General features: G+C 37.5%; 2 protein-coding genes across 6 annotated transcripts in view; one reads left to right on the forward strand and one right to left on the reverse strand.

Annotated features, from left to right (window-relative positions):
- DNAJC10 (DnaJ heat shock protein family (Hsp40) member C10) overlaps nt 1–18,037 on the reverse strand; it is a 55,080-nt gene extending 37,043 nt beyond the window's left edge. For 2 of the 5 annotated variants that reach the window (XM_010357181.2, XM_010357185.2), the window contains exons 1-10: nt 17,537–18,037; nt 16,960–17,016; nt 15,763–16,112; nt 13,923–14,085; nt 12,142–12,192; nt 5,283–5,365; nt 4,944–5,075; nt 3,672–3,765; nt 2,509–2,586; nt 1,049–1,092 (exon numbers count right to left, since the gene is read on the reverse strand). In XM_010357181.2, coding sequence (XP_010355483.1) covers nt 1,049–1,092; nt 2,509–2,586; nt 3,672–3,765; nt 4,944–5,075; nt 5,283–5,365; nt 12,142–12,192; nt 13,923–14,085; nt 15,763–15,966 — 849 coding nt within the window. In that variant the 5' untranslated portion in view covers nt 15,967–16,112; nt 16,960–17,016; nt 17,537–18,037. Of the gene's footprint in view, nt 1–1,048; nt 1,093–2,508; nt 2,587–3,671; nt 3,766–4,943; nt 5,076–5,282; nt 5,366–12,141; nt 12,193–13,922; nt 14,086–15,762; nt 16,113–16,574; nt 16,684–16,959; nt 17,017–17,536 lie in introns of all 5 variants that reach the window. The other 3 variants (XM_010357182.2, XM_010357183.2, XM_010357184.2) reach the window with 3 other exon arrangements.
- A 3,179-nt stretch (nt 18,038–21,216) lies between these two features.
- Nucleotides 21,217–26,057, forward strand: part of PDE1A (phosphodiesterase 1A) — a 601,081-nt gene continuing 596,240 nt past the window's right edge. Inside the window, exon 1 of the mRNA XM_030916641.1 lies at nt 21,217–21,264. The gene's annotated coding sequence lies outside the window, so the exon portion shown is untranslated. The remainder of the gene's footprint in view (nt 21,265–26,057) is intronic.

The following is a 26,057-nucleotide window of genomic DNA, read 5'->3' on the forward strand; positions in this document are numbered from 1 at the left end:
AGAGAATACTTTCCAACACATTTAAAGGCCAGCCTAACTTTGATGCTAAAAGCGCACAGACTTTACTGAAAAGGAAAAATATAGGCCGATCACTCCGATTACCAAATATTAAAAAAAACAAAGATACTAATGCTCAGTCCTCACCCTCAAATATTTTGATTTAATTGATCTGAGGGACCTGGTTTTGTTTTTTTATTATTTTTAAAAGCTCCTCAGGTGATTCTAATGTGTAGTGTTGAAAAACTAAAGGCCTAGGCATAGGGTGAAATAAGGAAAGGGAATGAAACAAAAGCATACTAAGTTAGTGATTTTATTATCAAATAAAACAGAATTTGTGTAAAAAAATCCATAATGCACAAAGAGAAATAAATAGCTGCCAAAGGATATAATGTTAATACTGCTGCCAACAATGTCAAAATATGTAAAGGAAGAACTGACAGAAATGTAAGAGATAAATCAATGATTGAAAGTAGAGATTTTAATACATCCCTCTTAGAAATTACAGATCATGCAGTCCAAAAATAAATAACATGATTAATAAATCTGATCTAATAAATACAATATTACACCTAACACAGAAGATATTATTATATTCAAGCTCACAAAGAATCTCCACAATTTTCACAACTGACAAAGTGTCAAGCCACAAAGCCACAAAGGGTATTTCAATGGTGTTAAAAAATCAACATCACTCAGACTACTTCCAAGCCATAACATGAGAGTGAAATAAATTTAAAAATGACTAAAAAAGAAAACAAAAAATAAAGTTGGAAATGACAAAAACACTAACATGTAACTTCAGTTGAAGAGGAATTTACAAATTGCAGAATAATTAAAAAGTAAATGACACTTAGAATACGTCAAAATTTATTGAATGTAGCTAATTATTCAGAAAAAAACACACAGCTATGAATACAATCATCAGAAAATAAGATTACAAATAGGTGAGTTAAATGTTCAAGAAACAAGGGAAGAAAACGTTTCAAATCAATTTCTAAACGTGTTTCTTTACATGGTGATGTAATTTTACAAAATGATTGATGCTTACCAACATGCCACTAAGCCTGAGTCGTGTCTGTGAAGTCAAACAATCTGGGGACAAAAAAACCTTATGAGGCAGTTTTACCTTTATGAAGCCTAATGAAAATACTTGCATTTGCCTTTTCCCCAAATTACCATGTTCATTCGAAGGCAATTAATTGAGCTGGCCTCTATGGAAATCCTTCTACTTACACACACACACACACACACACACACACATACACACTCTCCCTCGCTCCCTCACTCTCTCTCTCTCATTCTTTCATTCTCTCCCTTTAATTTCTAGGATTTCTAGCTACAGACGAAAAGAGTAATTTTCTCTCTTTAGGATAATACTCTCAATCTCTCCTCCTATCCACAATCCGTTTTATCCAAGAGATCTCATAATTGGGGAAAATAAAATGTAACAGATATTTGATAAAAGTATGTAAAGGATCCTCAAAATACAATAAAATCTTTAAATAGTGCCTTCACTATTTTTATGAAAGTTCTGTAAATATGAACACTATACAATGAGAGAAGATTTAGAAGAAAGAGCTATAGCATCACAGAGCCTACAAAGACAGGGAAAAGCAATTTACCTGAGGTGAGGAGTAAAAGAATCTCAGGGAGTGTAAGAAATTTTGTTCATGTGTGGAAGAATAGAAATTTGGGCAATAGGCCAAAATAAGACAAAATTCCTTGGTGATTAGTTAAGTTTAAGGCTGATGTTCTGCTGTAAGGCAGTGTCTTCCTTGCATAGGACTTACAGGATGGGGTAATGGGTTGATTTTAGTTAAAAGGCAATACCGTTTCGATATAACAGCATGAAGGCTGAGAGATGAAATGTGGGGAAAAGACTCATGATGGGATTAAATACATGCAAATACATTGAGTTACAATATTTTGTTATCTTGGACCAATTTTTAACCAACCACACTGTTTGAACACAGTTACAGTTTGTGGCTTGCTATGCAGAGTACTGAATTTTCAACATAATTTATTCAAGGAAAGGTTCCTAGAAGAAGCTGTCATCTTCAAATATATAATTGTATGAGGCAAATCTATGTACGTTTGAGAGATATATATAAGCATGAAGCAAAGTCCATATTTCCAAAAAATTATTTTGGGATGTAAACAACTAGTTATTTTTGCGAATTATCAAATAACATCTGTGGCTACCTGAAGGTACAATTTATCATGAGTCTATTTAAGCTGAAAAAGTGGTCCACTAAACCTAAGAACATTAAAAAACGAATTACATTAAAAAATTGAATGTAAAATTACATTAAAAAACAATAAAAAATGAATAACCTCATGTGTAAAATAATGAAAAAGGCAAATATTCATTAAGAAAAACAATTGCAATCTTGGGCATACACTGTAGTTTCAAGTACTTAATAATTAATTATAGTAGCATACTTAAAACTGTCACTGAAAATTTAAATGTCATGTTCTCTTCATTCCAACAAAATTAAAAAATATTACCTCCTCCTTTTGAACAAAAAGTGATCAGCCAGCCAATACCAGCAGCAAAAGCAGTTTGTATGGCGTTAACAAAATTTCCTTAAAAAAAAAAAAAAAAGCAAATTCTGATCACCTATTACTCCTTTACTAATGGAAACAGTCTTCTAAGTAATTTTTCCTTTCTAATCTCACCCTCTTCTAATCCACTCTGAGTTTTACCAGTTATCTTTCCAAAGATACTCTTGAGTATGACAAATTCCTTCAATGGCTCTCCAATTTTTTCATCATATAAAACCTAAATTCATTATTTCATTAAGAAAAAAACTCAAATTGGCAAGTTAGGCCCCTGTGACTTGAGCTTTGTCTACCTATTCAGCCAGCTATATTGTATTTCTCCATACCACTTGACCCAATTATTCATCTTTTTGTCAGATTCATGAAGTATTGCCAGTTCCCCAAATACACAGTGATCTACTAAGGTTTCCTATTCATTTTCATGACAGATTAGAAATGACTTCTTTCAAGAAGTATTTTCTAACTCTCTTTTCCCCAACCAGGTTGTTTTACATATGTTATGCTTCCTTAAGCTCTATAACAATAGTTACTATATTGCATTTTAATTGTTTACTAATGTTTTCCTCACTAATGAAGTCACTGAAGGCAAGGATTATGTATTTTACTACTGCAGTCCTACTATTTAATAGTTTCTGACATGTAACTTTACTCAATGAATAAAATGAACATTTTGAGCCACGAATACTATTATTTCCTGGATAGCTTAATCTGCCTAAAGGCAGTTAATGAGTTAAAAGCCTAAGATTAGAAGCATTTTTAAACTTTAAACAGAATAGGTTTGAATTTACTGACTGATAAGCATACTTAAAAAAGCAATGAAACACTTTGTATTACAAAATATTTAGTTGCACTTTGAGAGATGTCTTCTTACCCTAGCCCTATCTCATATCCATTTCCCATATCTCAATAGTTTCAGTTTCTGTACAAATCTAATTAGTTTGTTAAATTCAGCAGAGTTCAGAGTAAATGACACAATTCCCTTCTAAGAAACATGGAAAAGACACTTTAAAATTTCAATACTATGACCAAAATGTTAATATTGCCATTAAAAACAAAATACTAATTTCAAAATACCCTGAAAATCAAGCAAATTAAGAAAATAAAATTACCTGTCCAAAGTTCTGTCACTGTACTTCTAACATGCTGCATTGTAAAACTCACTAAACTCTCCTTTGATCTGTCTCCATGATATTTCACTGGGGCCTATTGGTTTTTGGAAGAAGAGAAACATCTTTTACTTTTTCTTTTAAAAACTCAGTAAAAATAATACCAAAGAGTTTGATTTTTATATTTTCTTGAATAATGCAGCAAAGTTCTATTTCTCAATAGCAGAATGTATTTCCAAATGATATCCTGATAATCTTGACAGCACAGATTCTATGGAAGACATTTTAATAATACCATTTATAATGGTTTCAGTTTCATCACTGGAAACTAAGAAAAAAGATATCAGAGCTTTACATTCAATGAGACAATACTTGTAAAATACTTTGTAAACTAAAAAATACAATATACATATTGTATAAATTATGTTCCTTAAGACAGAAACTGAAATTGGCAAACATTTAATTTTAAAATATAGCAAAGTCAATGGTGTTTGGCTGGGCACCATGGCTCACGCCTTTAATCCCAGCACTATGGGAGGCTGAGGTGGGCAAATCACCTGAGGTCAGGAGTTCAAGACCAGCCTGGCCAACACAGCGAAACCCCGTCTCTACTAAAAATACAAAAATTAGCCAGGCGTAGGAGCGGGTGCCTGTAGTCCCAGCTACTCGGAAGGCTGAGGCAAAATTGCCTGAACCCAGGAGGCAGAGGCTGCAGTGAGCCGAGATCACGCCCTTGCACTCCAGCCTGGGCAACAGAGTGAGACTCCGTCTCAAAACAAAAACAAAAACAAAAACACAAAGTAATGGGGTTTAAAAATATCCAGGCGGGGCGCGGTGGCTCACGCCTGTAATCCCAGCACTTTAGAAGGCCGAGGCGGGCGGATCATGAGGTTAGGAGATAGAGATCATCCTGGCTAACACAGTGAAACCCCATCTCTACTAAAAACACAAAAAATTAGCCAGGTGAGGTGGCGGGCGCCTGTAGTCCCACCTACTTGGGAGGCTGAGGCAGAAGAATGGCGTGAACATGGGAAGTGGAGCTTGCAGTGAGCCTAGATCGACCAGTGCACTCCAGCCTGGGTGACAGAGCAAGACTCTGTCTCAAAAAAAAAAAAAAATTCATAATCCAGAATGTTTATTATCACAGAAGACCAGTGAGATGGCACCTAAAACAGGACTTAAAATGTTCTGCAAATTCCACATACTGTATTTTCTCTAGTATTTAACTTGTCATAATGTTTCACGAATTTAAAAAAGGCTAACTTTATCCCTTACCATTCCAGACCGAAAAATGAAGAGACTGGGATAGCTGTTGACTCCTTTCATTCGGCAAAGCATTCTATCATCACCACAGTTAACAGCTCCAATTCGAAGTAACCCATCCACTTCTTTAGCAAAGTCTCTCCACTATGAGAGAAAAAGAAAACATATTTCTCTGATGAGACCACTTTTCTTCCCTTGAACACACTCCAAGCTATACATTTTTAAATTAGACATTTGAAAGTATTTGATAATTATTTTTGATAACTACTATTCATGGAAAAAAAATTCTAACACATAAATTGCAGATCAATTAGAAATAAAACTAGTAATGGGAATGTGAAAAATACGTACTGTGGGAGCTAAATCATGGCAGTGTGAACAGCCTGGGGAGTAAAAGTTTACAAACCACAGTTCTCCAGAATTAACAGCAGCATCTAAAAATAAATAAAACGGAAACAACTTAGAATTATTTACTAAAGGTTCATGCATATTTTAGTTAACTTTTTGTGGAGATCAGAATTTTAATAAGTCATAAAATTTTCATATTGTCTTTCTCATTTTCTGTGTAATTTTTTTCTATATCTTCTACATAAATGACATTCTTAAAAAATTAAAAAAATTTTTTTCCACGAGAAACATTTTCAAATGTTAAACCAACAGTAACTTTTTAAAAAAACTCTCCTATGCCCACACTTGAAAAAGCAGCAGCCTCAAACTGCAAGATAAATATGGCCATAAAGTTGTAAAAAGTGACAGCACAAGAAACAGCAGCCAAACCTCACATAAGAGTGTGTGTGCACGAAAGAAATAAAGAAGACAAATAGAGTGACTGAGATTTAAGCTCTTCTATTATATGCAGCATAGGTTAAGTAGGTTTAGTCAATTCTGACAGCTACTTTAAACTCTGAAAGAATAAGAGACTTACATAATATAGTAAGGATTGTGGGGATTAAATTTAATCTAAGCCCTAAATAAGACATTACCTTGGAAAATCATTTTGTTTGAAAAGGTTGAGGTTTTTTTTTTTTTTTTTAACAATTCAAAACATTAATACATATTTGCTAAAATTACAGATTTGAACAACATATAATATCTAGCTAATAGTACATTTTACATTATCTGTAAAATGACCTGATGCAAGTTACAAATTTTACTCATTTAAAAAATTTAACATTGTAAAAATGTACTTTCACATTCAAGATAAAAAGGCGAGAGTAATTTGCTTTGGGTTAAAGGATTTCCATATAATTTCATGTTAAAATTAGTTATTTTAAAATAAAAATTTCAGAAATTACAGTAAGACATTAAATCACACATGGTATTCTAAATATGTGCAACTAATTCAGGCTAATTAGAAACAGGTGCAGGACTCAGGGTTCATCTACATTTCAAGTATAAGATAGAGCTGTGGGAAAACAGTTAATCTGTACATTACAGGCAAGGTGTATAATTCAGAACTATTAGCTGTTCTTTGGCAGTGTTTTCAAAGTCTGGCAAACGACCATTGTATAGAGGTGGTGGAAAAAATTGCCATATTGGTTTAGACCACAAGCCAGTACAAATTTAGGTAAAAATATTAATAGAATTAATGCAAACTTTAATGCAAGAAGGGATTATCTTATCAGCTATAAACAAGTAATGAGGTATTTTTATATAAAAATAGAAAGCAATAATTACACAAGGTATTACTGTTCATAAGTCTTAAATAAAAATATGCTGTAAAACAAATTTGAATGGTATTTGACATAAAACTTTGTTTGTAGTGAAAATGTCTCCCACCCTGCTAACAGGCATACCTCAGATATTGCGGGTTTGTTTCCAAATCACAACATAGCAAGTATCGCTATAAAGGAGTCACACACATTTTCTGGTTTTCCAGTGCATAAAAAAGTTATATTTACACTATACTATAATCTATTTTGTAAGAGCATTATGTCTAACAACAACAACAAAAAAACAATGTACATACCTTAATTAAAAAATAGGCTGGGCACAGTGGCTCATGCTTGTCATCCTAGCATTTTGGGAGGCTGAGGCAGAAGGATCATTTGAGCCCAGGAGTTTGAGACCAGCCTGGGCAACACAGCATGATCCTGTCTCTACAAAAATAGCTGGGCATGGTGACACGTGCCTGCAGTCTCAGCTAGTCAGGAGACTGAGGTGGCAGGATCGCTTCAGCCCAGGCGTTCAAGGCTGTGGTGAGCTATTATCCTGCTGCTGAACTCTCCAGCTGGGATGATAGAGTGAGACCCTATCTCTTAAAAAAAAAAAAACCCAAACAAACCAAGGAACAAAAAATAACTTTATTGGTAAAAAATGCTAACATTAACAGTCATTTGAGCCTTTCAGCAAGTCATGCATGTCATGTTGATGGGTGCTGACTGATCATGGTGGTGGTTAAAGTTGGGGTGGCTGTGGCAATTTCTTAAAATGAGACAAAGAAGTTTGCCACATTGACTGATGTTTCCTTTCCTGAAAGATTTTCTCTGAAGCATGCAATGCTGTTTGATAGCATTTGACCCACAGAACTTCTTTCAAAATTGGAGTCAAAATTGGCCTCAAACACCCTGTTGCTGCTTTATCAACCAAGTTTATGTAATATTCTAAATCCTTTGTTGTCATATCAACATTGTTTACAGGACCTTCACCAGGAGTAGGTTCCATCTCAGGAAACCACTTTCTCTGGTCATCTGTAAGAGGCAACTCCTCACCGCCCCACATTTTATGATGAGATTGCAGTAATTCAGTCACATAATCAGGCTCCAGTTCTCTTGCTATTTCTATCACATCTGCAGTTACTTCCTCCACTGAAGCCTTGAACCCCTCAAAGTCATCCATGAAGGTTGGAATGACTTTCTTCCCAATGCCTGTAACACTGATATTTTGACCTCCTTCCATGAATCACAGATGTTCTTAATGACACTAGAATGGCAACTCCTTTCTAGAAGGTTTCCAATTTACTTTGCCTGGATCCATCAGAGGAATCACTATCTATGACAGGTAGAGTCTTGTGAAATGTATTTCTTAGAGAGTATGACTTGAAAGTCGAAATTACTCCTTGATCTATGGGCTGCAGAATGGATACTGTGTTAACAGGCATGGGAAAAAACATTATTCTCTTTGTACATCTCCATCAGAGCTCTTGGGTAACTAGGTGCACTGTCAATGAGTACTAATATTTCCAAAGAAATCTTTTTTTCTGTGTAGTACGTCTCAACGGAAAGCTTAAAATATTCATAAAATAATGTGCTGTCATCCAGGCTTTGTTGTTACATTTACAGAGCAGAGCCGATTTAGCCTAATTCTTAATGGTTTTTCGTAAAATGAGCACTGGTTTCAACTTAAGGTTACCAACTGCACTGGCCCCTAACAAGAGTCAGCCCATCCGTTGAAGCTTGGCATTGACTTCTGTCTAGCTATGAAAGTCCCAGATAGCATCTTCCAATGGAAGGCTGTCTCATTTACACTGAGAATTTGTTGTTTAGTATAGCCATCTTCATCAATGATCTTAGGTAGATCTTCTGGAAAACTTGCTGCAGCTTCTATGTCAGCACTTGCTGCTTCATCTTGTATTTTGATGTTATGGAGATGGCTACTTTCTTTAAACCTCATGAACCAACCTCTTCTAGCTTCAAACTTTTTTCTGCAGCTTCCTCATCTCTCTCAGCCTCCAAAAAATTGGAAAGAATTAGGCCTTTCTTTGGTTAGGCTTTTGCTAACGGGATGTTGTGGATCATCTCGTCTGCCCAGACCACTAAGACAATCTCCACGTTAGCAATATGGCTGTTTTGTGTTCTTATCATTAGCGTGTTCACTGGAGTAGCACGTTTACTTTCTATGTTGCATTTATAAATTTAACGAGCAAAAGAGGCCTTTTAGCCTATCTTGGGTTTTGATATGCCTCCCGCACTAAGCTTAACCATTTCTAGCTTCTGATTTAAAATGAGAGACATGCATCTCTTCCACTTGAACACTTAGAGGTCACTGTAGTTATTAATTGGCTTAATTTCAGTAATGTTTTATCTCAGGGAGTAGGGAGGCCCAAGAAGAGAGAGAGAAAAGGGAGAAGGAGGAGGGAGCAGTCAGAATAGACACAAACATTAAGTCTGCCATCCTATGGGCACACTCCAAAATGATTACAATAGTAACATCAAAGATCACTGACTGAGATCATCGTAACAGACAGAATAATAGTGAAAAAGTTTGGATACCAAAATGTGACACAGAAACATGAAGTGAGCACATGCTATTGGAAACATGTTGAGCTGACAGACTTGCTTGATATAGGGTTTTGCTAAAGACCTTCAATTTGTAAAAAAAAAAAAAGAAAGAAAAAGGCATTATCTGTGAAGTGCAATAAAGCAAAGTCTAATAAAATGAGGTATACTTGTACTTTGTCTCCATGGAGCACTTCTCATATTTGCCAAGGTCCCACTGATTGCTGAGTAATAAGAATAAAGTTAAAATATTTTTCATACTGTATCATCACAGCTCAATGGGATGTTGTGCTTAACAGTGACCCAGAATAGAATTACATTTCAAAATGCAACGTTCCACTTCTAAACTATACGACTACAGGTATTGTCTGTTAATACACATAAAACTATAGTTAATAGCTTCTGTTAGGAAAGTAAAGTCTAATTACTTTGCCTGTAATGTACAGATGAACTGTTTTCCCACAGGTCTATCTTATACTTGAAATGTAGGTGAACGCTGAGTCCTGCACCTGTTTCTAATTAGTCTGAATTAATTGCACATATTTAGAATACCATGTATGATTTAATGTGTTATGGTAATTTCTGAAATTTTTATTTTAAAATAACTAATTTTAACATGGAATTATATGGAAATCCTTTAACCCAAAGCAAATTATCCTCGTCTTTTTATCTTGAATGTGAAAGCTCATTTTTACAATGTTAAATTTTTTAAGTGAGTAAAATTTGTAACTTGCATCAGGTCATTTTACAGATAAAATATAAAATGTACTATTGGCTAGATACTACATGTTGTTCAAATCTATAATTTTAGTAAATATTAATGTTTTGAATTGTTAAAAAAAAAACTCAATCTTTTCAAACAAAATGATTTTCCAAGGTAATGTCTTACTTAGGCCTTAGATTACATTTAATCCCCACAATCCTTACTATATTATGTAGGTCTCTTATTTTATTCTTTCAGAGTTTAAAGTAGCTGTCAGAATTGACTAAACCTACTTAACCTATGCTAAATATAATAGAAGAGCTTAGAAGGCATTTGCTTGTTGACTTTCTAGAGAGTCAGAAATGATACCATCTGCTTAGCAGAAAAATGCCTGGGAAAGCTTTGCTAGAGGGTCCTTCTCTATCACAACAATGCTCCTGCTCATTCCTCTCATCAAGCAAGGTTCATTATTTATGAATTATCTCTGAAGTTTTGTGGCTGCAATTTATCTTGAACTACCATTTAGGGTTCTATATGAACTATTAGCAGTTCTTAAGCTTTTCTGCATAGTGACACATCTGAAAAAGCATGAACCCATACACAATATAATTATCAGTGAAGTCTCATTCTAGGTAGACTCATGGATTAGTAAGCTTGCAAGTTTTGTTCAGTTCCTCTACCTGTAATTCCAATGTGTTTCTGACTCACTGGTTCACAAAACACTTACTGATGTATTGGGAGATGAGAGACAATAAAAACCACACAGGAACAGGTATAGGTTTATATAACTCACACAACAGAGTTATGATTCTACCAGCTTGTGACATGAGCATTAATCTATTAACAATGCAAATGAATCAAACTGTCTTATTTTATTTGCAGAATATAGGAAAGATATATTTTTCTATTCACTTAGAACATGTTCAAGTGTTCTTGTAGAAGGCTTTTGACAAAGTAACACATTGAACAGCTATTTTATATGTGGAGCTTACCAGCATGATGTAGAAATTAAGATTAAAATGCCACCCTTGGCCAGGCGTGGTGGCTCATGCCTGTAATCCTGGCACTTTGGGAGGCCAAGGTGGATGGATCGCCTGAGGTCAGGAGTTCGAGACCAGCCTGGCCAACATGGTGAAACCATGTCTCTACTAAAAATACAAAAATTAGGTGGGCATGGTAGTGGGCACCTGCAATCCCAGCTACTCGGGAGGCTGAGGCAGGAGAATCGCTTGAACCCAGGGGGCAGAGGTTGCAGTGAGCCAAATTTGTGCCACTGCGCTCTGGTCTGGGCGACAAAGCAAGACTCCGTCTCAAAAAAAAAAAAACAAAAAAAGCCACCCTTGCTTAGAAGGAACGAACTGTATAAAATCAAGTAGCTGTAATAAATTTTCAACGATAATAATATATGAAAAACATTATATAGATTTATATGTATTTTTTGTGACTGGTAGGCTACTTTAGTTTTCTTTTTTTTTGTGGTGCCATCATGGCTCACTGCAACCTCCGACTCCCAGATTCACGCGATTCTTGTGCCTCAGCCTCCCAAGTAGCTGGGATTATAGGTGGGTGTCACTACGCCCAGCTAATTTTTGTATTTTTAGTAGAGATGGGTTTTCCCCATGTTGAGTAGGCTGGTTTCTAACTCCTGATCTCAAGTGATCCGCCCGCCTTGGCCTCCCAAAGTGCTGGGATTATAGGTGTAAGCCACTGCGCCCGTCCGTATTTTAGTTTTCCAAATTAAATGCAATTATGATAGAGTAATATAAAATTGAAATTTGAAGTATAATTTATTGCTTTGAAGTATAAAAAATAAACCTATTATTACTGTACAAAGGAATGAAAGTATAAGAATCTATTCTGGTATACAATTTTCTTAAATGCAATGGAAAATGCAGAACTGTATTTTTATGGGCATTTCACACAAGTTGCCAAATTAAATCTACTTCCAAAATAACTATACTTTTATCAAAAACTCTAAATCAAAAAGCTCTAAGAAATATGCTGTAAGTTTGTAGCAAGCTCACTTGGCATCCAAACCTGATCTGAACTGATTTTTAAATTTCTTTTATTTAGTATATACTCACACATTTTGCTAAAGAAATATTAATGTTTTTATTATGGTACACTTCCCCACATTCTGCTAGAAATATTTAATATACAGTATATTACATTATTATTACTGTTCAAGAATCCAAAAGATTTCTAAATTTCAAACATATATATCCCCAAGAGTTTCAGATGAGATCGAACTTGTATTAAGTTTCATAAAACCTTAAGCCCACAAACTTACCAAATTCTCTTCTTTCCAATGTTATGATTTCAGGATCATCATCATAAATACCTAATTTTAAAAGTATATAAAAATTCTAAAATCAAAACTTCACTATATAAATTGCCACATAAAAATAGATTACTCGTTTTAATCATCAAAAAAATCAAACTACTATATTAAACCTCAAACTTAAGAGAATATGCAACAACCTAAGTGAAAAAAAAGTAAATAATACTATCAATATATTTAGGGTGATCTAAAGATACTAGAATTTTGATACAGACTCTCATAGGTGTGTGTGTGGTAGTTCCTAATATTCACAAAATTTCATCTCCATAGAAAATTTATATTATGTTTTTAAAAATAATTGGATTCAGGAAGGTGCAAAAATATAGACTCTTATGTACTTTTTACTCACCTTCCTCTAATGGCGACATGTTAATTACCTACAGTACAATATCAAAAACCAGGAAATTGAGAGTGGTACACTGTTAACTAGACTACAGACCTCATTCAGTTTTCAGATTATATGGTTTTTAATACATGGTATCATGTTAGAATATCTTCTGCTAAAAAGTTTAGAATATCTGCAGAGGCAGACACAAATATTTAGTAAATATAACTTTTTTAGGCTTTGTGGGATGTATGGCTTCTATCACAACTTCTCAACTCTGCTCTCAAACTGTGAAAGAAGTCATATATGTTATGTACACAAATGAATGTAATTGCATTCCAATAAAACTTTATTTATAAAAGCAAATGGCAAGCCAGATTTGGCCTATGAAACGTAGTCTGCTAACTCTTGATATAGACTATCAAGGTGTAGAGAATATACTTGAAAATACTATTTTGAAAAGAAAATTTATATTTACTAAAAGCAAATCCTTCAGATATAAATTTAAAATACTGTGTGTTTACATTCTTTCTTCCTTGGTTCCTTTACTTTGTTTCCTCCTTCCACCTTATTTTTTCCTTCATGTTTAAGAAAAAGAACACCTTTCGTCCTTCTCATATGGAATCTTTATTGATAATGTTTCAAGGTATTGACCTTAATGTCAACCGAAGGCCAAAACACCTTAAAACATCAATAAGGGTTCCATATGAGAAGGATAGCATTTCTGTTGAAGAGATCATTATTAAAGTTTAGCCTTTCTTGGAAAATATGATGCTCTAAAATATATTGAAAGAAATATTACTCAATACTAAAAAATACTGAAAAAAATATTTAACTACCCCTAATACAAATATATAGTCATACATCACTTACTAACGGGGACACATTCTGAGAAATATGTTGTTAGGGAATTCTGTTGCAAAAACATCACACAGTGTACTTACGCAAACCTAGATAGCATACCTTACTACACACCTAGGCTACAAACCTGTACAGCATGTTACTGCTGAATACTGTAGGCAACTGTAACACAATGGTATCTTTGTATTTAAACATAGAAAAGGTACAGTAAAAATATGGTATTATAATTTCATGGGACCAATTTCCTACATATAATCCATTGCTAAGTGAAATGTCATTATGCAGTCCATGAATGCGTATTTTTTATTAAATAACAATCCTTATTTTAAAAGTATTTAACAAGATTTGACCAATACAACTTCATATCTGTACAGATCATCTTTGTATACCCACTGACTTTCCTTTTAAATTTCACTCCACAGCAAATTAAAAGGAGCTAATCAAAGTGACACATATTAAATATATAACCTAAGTGGTGAAACAGAATTCACTTTTCTTTTACTCAGATAAAAAACATTTCATAAGTAGTATCGTATCACCTTACCAAAATCATAACGATAATAGTTCCAGCTTTCATACTGGCCACCTTGATTATCCTCAAGTCCCTTTTCTCCATATTTGTCATACTTTTTCCGTAGATCTTCATCTTTGAGTACTTCATATGCTCTATTTATTTTTAAAAAATCACCATGTGCATTCGGGTTATTCTGGTAAAAAATATTAGATATAATACAATTATTTCAGATACACAATCCAAGTTTCTTCAAAAAATATATGTAGGTTTAATTAATCTAGTGACTTCTGGGAGACCACATACCAACATGAGGAGGGGTAATACAACATGACATGAGTTACCATGGGTTGAAATGAAGTATTTTTTGAGAAACTATAATCTTCAAAAAAAAAAAAAAGTAAGAAAAGTAATGAAATAATAATTGACTCTTGAAAAGGTTGACAAACGTTATCAGACCATGTAAGTTATTTTTCCTAAAAAATGCAGCTGAGTGAAACTAATAAGCCTGTTGAAACTCTTAATTTCATATTTATTGCTCCCATAACAATTATAAATCAATACATTTATAGGTTATTTTTCTATTTAAGGCAAGATCAACTTATTAAAAAAGGATGTGTCCCAATCCATCAAATAATTACATAAAAGCCAATATCAGAAAACACCCCAAAACTGATTCCACTACTTTGGGAGGCCGAGGAGGGTGGATCATTTGAGGTCAGGAGATCGAGACCAGCCTGGCCAACATGGTGAGATCCCCATTTCTACTAAAAACACAAAAACTAGCTGGGCAGTAGTGACGCACGACTGTAATCCCAGCTACTTGGGAGGGTGAAGCAGGGGAATCGCTTAAGCCTGGGAGGCAGAAGTTGCACTAAGCCGAGATGGCGTCACTGCACTCCAGTCTGGTCAAGAGAGTGAGAACCTGTCTCAGAAAACAATCCAAAATTGGATTGGAAATGTTTCTTCCTTGTTACTGTGCTTCATAAAATTTGTCTCTGAAGGATGCTTTCATTTAAATAATACTTGGATGATAGAAGATCTACTATCTTTTATATGGAAACTTAAAAATCATTATTTGAAATTTTAAAGAAAAACTTAAAAAAAATCTTAAATGTGGATCTCAGGAAAAGACAATCAACTAAAGAAGGGTTTTAAAGAAATATTGTTTTTCTTGCTCAGCTTTATGCAATGAAATAATCCTATTTTAAAACTTCTACCTAGAAAAAATTATAACTACATCTTCTGCTTGTTCATGATGAATGGTAAATCTCATTAAGACATAACCAATTAATTACAAAAACACCATAAAAATTCAAATGAATTTAGTTTTGAAAGATTTACGTTATTGGTACATAAATATTTATGACTGGCATTATATTCAGCTGCTCTCAAGTATTAATTTATAAAACTTTCTAACTGGTTTGTGGACTTGTGCATGGAAGAAAACAGTCAAAGTTAAAACATGCTATTATTAGCTACTACTTCTATTTTTAGCAAGTCATACCCTCTTGAGTTTTAAAAAAATATTTTTTGCAACTGTTCTAAAATACTTGATCTTAACCTACTTTAATAAGAAAACTACTTCAACTACTTCATGGATATTATCGTTTGTTTTGGGGTTAATGTCTTCAACAGAATTGTTGGAAATTCGTCCACAAATTAAGAGGGAACTGAATTTTTGGTGCTGACATTCCTAAATAATCCAAAATAATCCATAACATTTTGGTGCTTTTGTTTCTAGCATACAAGTTGAATTATAATTTTGACATGTGATTATTCTTAAGCATTTGATCATTTAAAGCAATTTAAATAAATATCAAAATGTACTAAAAATAAAATCAAATATTTTTAAAAACAAACGTTTACCTACCGGGTTTTTATCAGGATGTAACTTCAATGCCAATTTCTTGAAAGCTTGTCTTATTTCTCTACTACTTGCAGTTTTGGATACTCCAAGTAAACTGTAAAAATCCTGATCGGTGCCCACTAAAATGGCCATATACACTATCAGAAAACAGAGAATGATCCTTTTCAAGTCTCTGATATAGTCATCTTTATTTAACCAGACTCCCATTCTCCTTCTTATGCAAGTTTTTATTTAAGTGAACATTAGGATTCACTGCTGGTTCTAGTTGATGTAATATGCAAATTTGAGAACTTCTGTCCACATTACTTCAAGGGTGAATCAAGCATCACAAATCTGTCCCCAAAAATATTAATCTAAGAAAGAAAAGCAGGCAGTTAAAATACATTTTGAACTAAACAATAATAGCACAATGTATTTATCAAAGAACATGGTCAGCAATACAATCTCGATTAAATGGCAAATCAGTGTGAATGCCCCACGTTCTTTCTACGTTCATGTAGTTAGATTTGTGAAATCACTGAAGATAGCAGATAAAAGGTCATGAGTGGTAGTAACTAGCTAGAACACACACTCAGGAATTTATACATTGAGAAAAGACCTCTGACGAGCACCAGAACACAAAGGTGGCAATAAGCTACATGTCCTTCCTCTTTCTACTCAGTTTTAGCTTTGCCTTTAATAGTTCTTCCTTTTAGCTACTTCTTTACCCCCTAAAGCTGTCTAATTTTCATTTTCAGCAGAATTCACTTGTAGGAAATGTCCTTGTGAGGGACTAGAAGGAAATATAGGGTTCTTTATTTTTCATATAACCCTACCAGAAATGGCAGTGAAGTATATTGTTATAATAGACAATCTACACAGCAGTCGATCTTTTTCCCGGAGTTTTCTCAGGTGCTTATATTGAATTTAAGCAGAGGCCATTTTCTAAAAAGAGTAGAAAAATAATTGTAAGTTACCGGTGTAATTTTATTGCAAAGTTCATGTTTGGTGTAAGTAAAAACAAAAAACAAAAAGAGAAGGGAACAGGTTAGACATACTCTCTGCAGGGCAAAAACAATCATTACTTCATCATATCACATTTCAACCACTATATTTTAGTTCCAAAGATCTCCTAATGCTTTGAAAAATCTAACTCTCCTTGCACCTCATTTCTGTTTTTCATCTAATCCTAAATGTCTATTTTTAAATTCTTCTCTTTACCTGTGAATGATCTTCAGTTCATTTCTAATACTTCCTTTTCATTCCACAAAAATATACCTTTGAAAAATATAATGATGTAGAGATTAACAAGTATCCAAACAAGAAAACAACCATCAGAAAAAGAGAGGCCATAGTCTCAATCAACCCTTTCTCGCCCAGGGGTTGTTCTTAGCGTGGGGGTGACCGAACTGCCCGTGGCCCGAGCTACTGGGCAGGTGGAAGCGCCAGGTAAATGCAAGGCTAAAGCTTTCGCGCTCTGCCATCACTGCGGAGTGGGACAGGGGAGACGGGGAAAGATGGAGACACGGAGGAACAGAGCTGTCAGGAGTCGCTGGTGTCTGAAGTCTCAGGTCGGACTCAGGCAGAAAGTGTAAGTAACTGAAAGGGAACCACTGGGCAGAGAAAGGGTGGTGTGGATAACAGTGAGGAGGAAAGTGGGGAGCGAGAACACAACACCCAGGTCATAGGAGCGCAGAGGAAGGGGGGTTCAGGCGCTCAGCCATTCCGCCCCTCCCTGACCGGAGGGCCCCGGCCACCACCGGCTCCAGCAAAGCCCTGGCCCCGGGCCCATGCCCACCTTGCCATCGCGGGGTCGCTTCCTTGCAGCTACTCCCCCATCCTCAAACCCTGGCGGCGGACCCCGCCTGGCCGAGCCCAAGCACCGCGTGCGGGAGGGAAGCACACGCACTCTCCGACGGCCCAGCCGCGCGCACGGGATGGGGAAGGTCCAGCCCCACTGGCCACTACTAGCGCGCGGCCGGCACCGGTCAGCTCCTCACGCGCCGGTCTCCAACGCGAGTCGGGGCGGGGCCTGGCGCGGAGCATTGTGGGAAAGGCGTGGAGGACGCTGCCTGGGAGACTCGCTGCGGGCCTAGCCGGCGCGGCGGCGGCAGTGGGGTGGAGAGGGCGGTGTAAGTTTAGGTTGACGTGGCCGCGTGCGCGGGATCCGGCTCCGGCTCCGGCTCCAACCCGGAGCTGAGGGAAGTGCACAGGCCAAGCCGCCCGCGCCCCCTCACCAATGCGGCTGGTGCCTCCCTTGGGCGGGGACGGTGGATGGCGAATCCCGCCTCTTCCTGCTTCCGTTGCCAGGGTGACGGGGAAACCCAGAGGGCGGGTTTTGGGGTTGACTTCCCTGAGACTCTTTTAAGGGAAAACGGAGCTTTGGAGGATTTGTTTGGGTGATGGGTGAGTGAGGCCGAAAGGCGAAATTTGGCGGAGAAAGAACTTGCTTGAAGCGACCCTGCTTGCAGTATCAGGCTAGCGGACCGAAGAAGCAGTAGGAAACTTGAAGGAAATTAAAATATTTACAATTTTGTGTAAGCGTGTGTATCAACAAGCATTTGAGACTTCTACAATATTTTCTGGATTCTGAGTCATACAAGCTAGAAACTGGGGAGTTATCCGTGTTCTCTCTTACCTTGACATCCTACTGCAATGGTACAGAAACTGCATTTTGTCCCACAGCAATATAACAACTGAAGTGTATATTTACTACATTTTCTATTTTTAAAAGAGAAAACCGAGTCTAGAGGATACCTGCTTATAACATCAACCCTAACATGAAATAAGTTGTGATTGGTAACAGTTTCAGGGGGAGTAAATCAAGTGTCAGCTTCTAAAAACTTGGAAGACCATACAGGATCTGTGGCTAAGCTAATATGTGGTAGGAAAGAAGAGGAAGTAGAATGAACAAAGGCAAAAGTGTTAGAAGCAGCGTGATGTAATAGTAGTTAATGTGTCTCAGGAACTGGTCTAAGCACACATGTAGTAACTCATTTAGTCTTCCAAATAATCTTACAAGATAGTGGCTATTGTACCTATTTCCCATTTGAGGAAACAGAGGCAAATATTTGAGAACTGTTATTCACATCTAAGCAACCTGGCTTCAGGGACTATGATGTTAAGCATTATGACACAGTGTGTAACCATTTTGTTACACACTGTAACAAAATCTTAAATTGAAAAACAGAAAACTGGAAGATGAAGCAGGGACCAGATCACAGACAGGTTTTTATGCCAAGATGAAGGTATAGATTTCTACCTCTCAGGTGATGATGAAGCTTTTAAAAAAGAGACTGAGACTGTATTTTAGATCATCCTGGCAGCTATTGGAGAGAGGATGCAAAGCATACAAACTGGAGAAAGAACAAGAGAATGTTAGACAAATAGGGTAAATGCTTTAAGAGGTGGTGGGCCAGGCGTAGTGGCTCACGCTTGTAATCTCAGAACTTTGGGAGGCCGAGGCGCGTGGATCACTTGAGGTCAAGAGGTCGAGACCAGCCTGGCCAACATGGTGAAACCCCATCTCTACTAAAAATACAAAAATAAGCTGGGCATGGTGGCGCACCCCTGTAATCCCAACTACTTGGGAGTCAAGAGAATCGCTTGAACCTGGGAGGTGGAGGTTGCAGTGAGCCAAGATCACATCACTGTACTTCAGCCTGAGTGACAGAGCAAGACTTTGTCTTGAATAAAAAAAAAAAAAAAAAAAAGGAAGAGATGGTGATTGGCTGGATATGGGAAATAAAGGAAAGATTTAAGGTTAACTTCTGATTTCACATTGTTGAATACTACCCACTGACTGAAGATCTGCTTAGGGAAAAGATAAAGGGTTCTTCTGACTTGGACATGCCTCGTTCAAGGTTCCTAGATCATATTTTAGTGAATATATCCTGCATGAAACTCATGGGTAATGTCTAGATTGGAGAAAAAGGAGAAAAATCATCAGATCACCCAAAGAAAGTGTGCAGAATAAGTAAAGTTGTGGACCAAGGATTAAAACCTTGGGGAATTTTAACATCAAGAATGAAAGCACACACGGGAAAAGATTTTTTTAAGCTTCATGAAAGTGGATTTTTGTTCATTTTATTTACTGTTATGTTGTTTACTGTTATGTTTCTAGCTGCTCTTACTATATGGTAGTGTGTCCGGAATTGGTGGGTTCTTGGTCTTGCTGACTTAAAAAATGTAGCCACGGGCCCTCACAGTGAGTGTTACAGTTCTTAAATATGGTATGTCCAGAGTTTGTTCCTTCAGATGTTCAGATGTGTCTGGAGCTTCTTCCTTCTGATGGGTTTGTGGTCTTGCTGACTGGAGTGAAGCTGCAGACCTTTGTGGTGAGTGTTACAGCTCATAAAGGCGGCATGGACCTAAAGAGTGAGCAGCAGCAAGATTTAATCATAAAGAGCAAAAAAAAAATTAAACTTCCACAGTGTGGAAGGTGACCCTAGCAGGTTGCCATTGCTGGCTTGGCAGCCTGCTTTTTATTTGCTTATCTGACCCCACCCACATCCTGCTGATTGGTCCATTTTACAGAGAGCTGATTGGTCCATTTTACAGAGAGCTAATTGGTCCGTTTTATAGAGAGCTGATTGACCCATTTTGACAGAGTGCTGATTGGTGAATTTACAATCCTTGAGCTAGACACAGTGTGCTGATTGGTGCATTTATAATCCTTTAGGTAGAGGCGGAGTGCTAGACAGAAAAGTTCTCCAAGTCCCCACTAGGTTAGCTAGATACAGAGTACTGATTGGTGTATTTACAAACCTTGGGCTAGACACAGAGTATTGACTGGTGTATTTACAAACCCTGAGCTAGACACAGAGTGCTGATTGGTGCGTTTACAATCCTTTAGCTAGACAGAGTGCTAGATAGAAAAATTCTCCAAGACCCCACTAGACCCTAGAGCCCAGCTGGCTTCACCTAGTGGATCCGGCACCAGGGCTGCAGGTGGAACTGCCCGCTAGTCCCGCCCAGAGCGCCCGCACTCCTCAGCCCTTGGGCGGTGGATGGGACAGGGCGCCTCGGTGCAGGGGGTGGCGCTCCTAGGTAGGAGCCCACAGCTGAGGAGGAGGAGGGAAGAGGCTCCGGCATGGTGGGCTGCAGGTCCTGAGCCCTGCCCCGTGGGGAGTGGAGGGCCAGCACTGCTGGGGGACCTGGCACACCCTCTGCAGCTGCTGGCCCGGGTACTAAGCCCCTTGCTGCCCCTGGTCGGCGGCGCTGGCGCCCGCCCGCCACTCTTGAGTGCGGGGCGGCAGAGCCGGCGCCCACCCGGAAGTCCTGCTGGCCAGCGAGCGCCTTGCGCAGCCTTGGTTCCCGCCTGTGCAGCCTTGGTTCCCGCCTGTGCCTCTCCCCCCACACCGCCCTGCAAGCAGAGGGAGCCGGCTTCAGCCTGGGTCAGCCCAGAGAGGGGCTCTCACAGTGCAGCCGCGGGCTGAAGGGCTCCTCCAGCGCGGCCAGAGTGGGCGCTGAGGCCGAGGAGTTGCCCAGAGCCAGCGAGGGCTGCCAGCACGCTGTCACCTCTCAGTAGGTACTATATAAATATTTCTTGAATGAATAAACATTAATTTGAGAAATAGGCTGAAGAAGAAGAACCCATACAGGATGTAAAAACGAGATGATCAGAGATGGGCAAAAGGAACTAAACATCAAGGAAGTTAGAGTGAGTCAGATAAGATACTGACTACAACTTGCTAATTAGGTCTGGCAATTAGGAGGTTATAGGGACCTTAGTAAGTACAATTTTGGTGGATGGTAAGGCTGGAAGTTAGACTGTAGTAGACTACAGATTGGCTAGGAGCTGAGGAAATGGACAATAGCAAGTACATATAGTCTGTTCAAAGTTTGGATGAAAAGAGGAGGAAGGAAACTTGTAACTAGAAGAGGATGTGGATTCAAAAGAGGAAATGCTTTAGGCCTGGAAAGACTTGAGCAAGTTTATAAGCTGAGTGGAAGCCACAGAAGAGAGAGGCCACAGATATGAGAGGGATGGAGTCAGGAGCACAGATGGATTTATTAATCTTACACAGTTCATTTATTTATTATTGTTATTATTATTTTTTGAGATGGAGTTTCACTCTTATTGCCCAGGCTGGAGTACAATGGCGTGATCTTGGCTCACTGCAACCTCTGCCTCCCGGGTTCAAGCGATTCTCCTGTCTCAGCCTTCTGAGTAGCTGGGATTACAGGTGCATGCCATCACACCCAAATAATTTTTGTATTTTTAGTAGAGACAGGGTTTCGTCATATTGGTGAGGCTGGTCTCGAACTCCTGACCTCAGGTGATCTGCCCACCTCAGCCTACCAAAGTGCACATTTCATTTATTAATTAAAATAGTATACTGTTCTCTTGGCTAAGTCATTAGGGTTACTGTGGTGAGCAAGGACATAGCTCTACCCTCAATAAGTAGGATAATAGAGGACACATCAATTATTCAAACAAATCTGTAATTATGAAGGAAGAATACATAGTGTTGTGATGTTGTGATCTACTCTAGGGGCAAAGATTTGTCAAAGGTTTTACCAAAAATAAAAATAAAAAATAACAAATTTAACATATATAGCAAAAAATTAGGGAATATTTTAGGCAGATTGAACAGCAAGTGCATAGTTCCTATTCTTCAAAAGAACATGGGTGTTAAAGGAACAAAAAGATCACCAGAATGTAGCAAGCCAAAAGGAAAGAGTCAACAAAATGGGAATGTAAGAATAGGGACAAGATGTAGTTTATTTTAAGGAATTTGGACCTTTTCCTACGAGCAATGGGAAGCCACAGAAGGGTTTGAACAATGGAATGTCATTACAGTATTGAATTATTACTTTAATTTAAAAAAATTGGGCTGGGCGCGGTGGCTTATGCCTGTAATCCCAGCATTTTGGGAGGTCGAGGTGGGTGGGTCATGAGATCAGGAGATTGAGACCATCCTGGCTAACACGGTGAAACCCTGTCTCTACTAAAAATACAAAAAATTAGCCTGGCGTGGTGGTGGGCACCTGTAGTCCCAGTTACTCAGGAGGCTGAGGCAGGAGAATGGCGTGAACCTGGGAGGCGGAGCTTGCAGTGAGCTGAGATCGCGCCACTGCATTCCAGCCTTGGTGACAGAGCAAGACTCCGTCTCAAAAAAAAAAAAAAAAAGAAAAAGAAAAAAAAGGAAAAGAATTTCAAAGTTACAAGAATGGTAAATGTTCAGAACAAATAATTTTGTTTCCTCAACCACTTGAGAGTAAGTTGTTAACTTCTTGTCCCATTATCTCCCAAAACTGGTTTATATTTTTTACAAACAAGGACATTCTCCTTCATAACCAAAACAGAATCATCAAAATCCAGAAATTAACATTAATGTCTTACTACTATCTAATCCTCGGACCCCGTTTAGGTCTTGCCAATTGTCCCAATAACATCTTTGCAGTACAAAGATCTACCTGGCAACTACTTGTTTCAATTTAGTGTGTTAATATTTCAGTCTCCCTGGGTTGGAAACAGTTCTTCAGTTTTCCCTTGACTTTTAAGACTTTGACGTTTGTGAAGTATATAGGCCAATTATATTGTAGGTGTCTTTCTGTGTCAGTTTGTCTGATGTTTCTTCATGATTAGATTTAGGTTATGTATTTGGGAAGAATCTAACAGAATTGACCCTATGTTCCATCCATTGCAGGCCCCAAATTTTGATTCGTCTCATTGTTGGTAGTTTTAACTTAGATGGCTTCATTATAGAGATGTCTGAGAGGCTTTTCTACTGCAATGTTACATTTTTCCTTTTGTAATTAATAAGTGCTTTATAGGAGGTACTTTGAGACTCTATGAACATATTCTATTCCTCATCAAATTTCCAATGTATTCATTAATTTATATTATTATGGATTCATGGATTTTTATTCAATGGGTTAAAATCCATTATTACCATTTATTTGGATGTTTAAGTAGTTCTAGATTTGACCAATGGGAATTCTTTCAAGCTGGCTTATGTGTCCTTTTGACAATCCCATCATTCTTTGGGTATGCTTATTTTAGTGCACAATAAGATGTTCCAGGCTCATCCAGGACTTTTCCTGGCTCAGCCATTATACTAGCCATTTCTCTAAAAAGCCTTGGTCCTTTGGAAGAATGGTATTTACATGGTAAGATCTAGGTGCTAGGCATGCATCATAATTTGGGGCTGCTGTTGCTTCCAGGTCTTCTCAGTGGACAAGGTAGAGTATATATATATATACACACACACACACTCACACATATACACTTCCACATTTATATATGTATAAAACTGTGAGTTTACACCAATATTTCCAATTGCAATGTAATATCACAGGTGTCAGATTTATTTTAGTTTTTCCTTTCCATACGTGTAGCTCTTCTCTCTGACAATAAGAAAACTGGTTCTCATGATCACTGAATGAGTATGTGTACATAACCAATCTTCCATTGCTGATGCTCCTCCTCCTCCCCTGTGTGATTGCCCCACTCATCACACTTGAGTTCCCATACCTTATACTGGACTGCTCACCTGAGCAGATGTTCTGTTTACTCCACTCAGGTTCCAACCTATTCCAGGCTGTTCTCTGGCAGGGATACACATCTCATTCTCAACGGGTTCCAATACACAGTGACTCACCCTCTCCGCCTTATAGGAACACTCCTCACACTGGTTGGGCTCTGACACTGCTCAGCCTCTCTTCTCATGGCTTTGGTCTTAACTATTTAATTGTTTTAGCTAAAGTTTGAAGAATATGTTGGAGGAGAGCAACAAAAGATAGAGGAAAACTGGCTAGGATACTACTGAAATAGCCCAGGTAAGAGACAATGACTTGGACTAGGGTAGAGTTAGCATAGATGTGGAGAAATAAGCAGATTCAAGAAAAAAGTGGAACCCATGTTCATTGCAGCAACATTCACAAGAGCCAAGGTATGAAGACAACTTAAGTATCCATTGATAGATGAATAGATAAAGAAAATGTGGTATATATACCATGGAATATTATTCAGCCATAAAAAGAAGGAAACCCTGCCCATTGTAACAACATAGATAAATATGGAAGACATTACATACACGAAATGAAATAATCCAAATACAGAAAGGCAAACATTGTGTAATCTTACTTATCTGTAGAATCTAAAAAGTAAAACTCGTAGAAGCAGAGAGTAGAACAGTGCTTGCCAGGGGATACAGCGGAGGGGAAATGGAGAAATGGTGGTCAAAAAGAACAAACTTTAAGTTGTAAGATGAATATGTTCTGGGGATCTAATGTACAGCCTAGTGACTATAGTTAATAATATATTGTCTCCTATAATTTGGTAAGAGAGCAGATTTTAAGTGTCCTCACCGCCCCCCCAACACACACACACATGTAACTGAGTGGTGATAGATGTGTTAATTCATTCAACTGTGGTAATCAGTATAGAATATATATTCAATCATGTTGTATATGTTGAATACATACAGTTTTCATTTGTCAAGTAAATATTTTAAAATTAAAAAAATGTAGAAGGTAATATGGGCCAGGCGCGATGGCTCATGCCTGTAATCCCAGCACTTTGGGAGGCCAAGGTGGGTGGATCGTGAGGTCAGGAGATCGAGACCATCCTGGCCAAAATGGTGAAACCCCATCTCTCCTAAAAATACAAAAATTAACTGGGCATGGTGGCGTGTGCCTGTAATCCCAACGACTCGGGAGTCTGAGGCAGGAGAATCGCTTGAACCAGGGAGTCGGAAGTTGTGGTGAGCCAAGATTGTACCACCGCACTCCAGCCTGGCAACAGAGTGAGAGTCTGTCTCAAAAACAAAAACAAACAAACAAACAAAAAGAAAGTAACATTTAGGATTTGGTGATAAACTGGTCATGATGGGGAAGAGAAAGATGTTTGAAGACACATCTCTACTTCAGGTAATTGATGTGAAGGATGTCCACTTGCTTGGGAAACCAAGGCCTTGCCAGTCTCAGTGTAATAAATCGAATTTCAATACAAGAGCACCATCGTATATGTATGAGATATGTTATTACAAAGAAACCGTTTCATTTTTTTAGTTTCATCTGGAGAAATGCTACTTATCTTTCAAGATCTAGTTCATACTTCTTCTGAAAAATCATTTTGTAAGCTCCAGCTAAGCATATTTGATCACTCCATCCTTTACTATTGCATTTATCACAATATATTATAATTATGTTTCATTGGTTGGTCTACTATACTGAATTCTTTGAGATCAGGAATCCGGTTTTATTTATCTTTCCTTCAATGCCTAGCTAGAACAGTGCGTGGCATGTATTCAATACATGCATTAGGATGAAATGAAGAATAAATGTTTATTATATACAAAGAAGTAAGA

The sequence above is a fragment of the Rhinopithecus roxellana genome, chromosome 14 (assembly GCF_007565055.1).
Source record: "Rhinopithecus roxellana isolate Shanxi Qingling chromosome 14, ASM756505v1, whole genome shotgun sequence".
NCBI lineage: Eukaryota > Metazoa > Chordata > Mammalia > Primates > Cercopithecidae > Rhinopithecus > Rhinopithecus roxellana.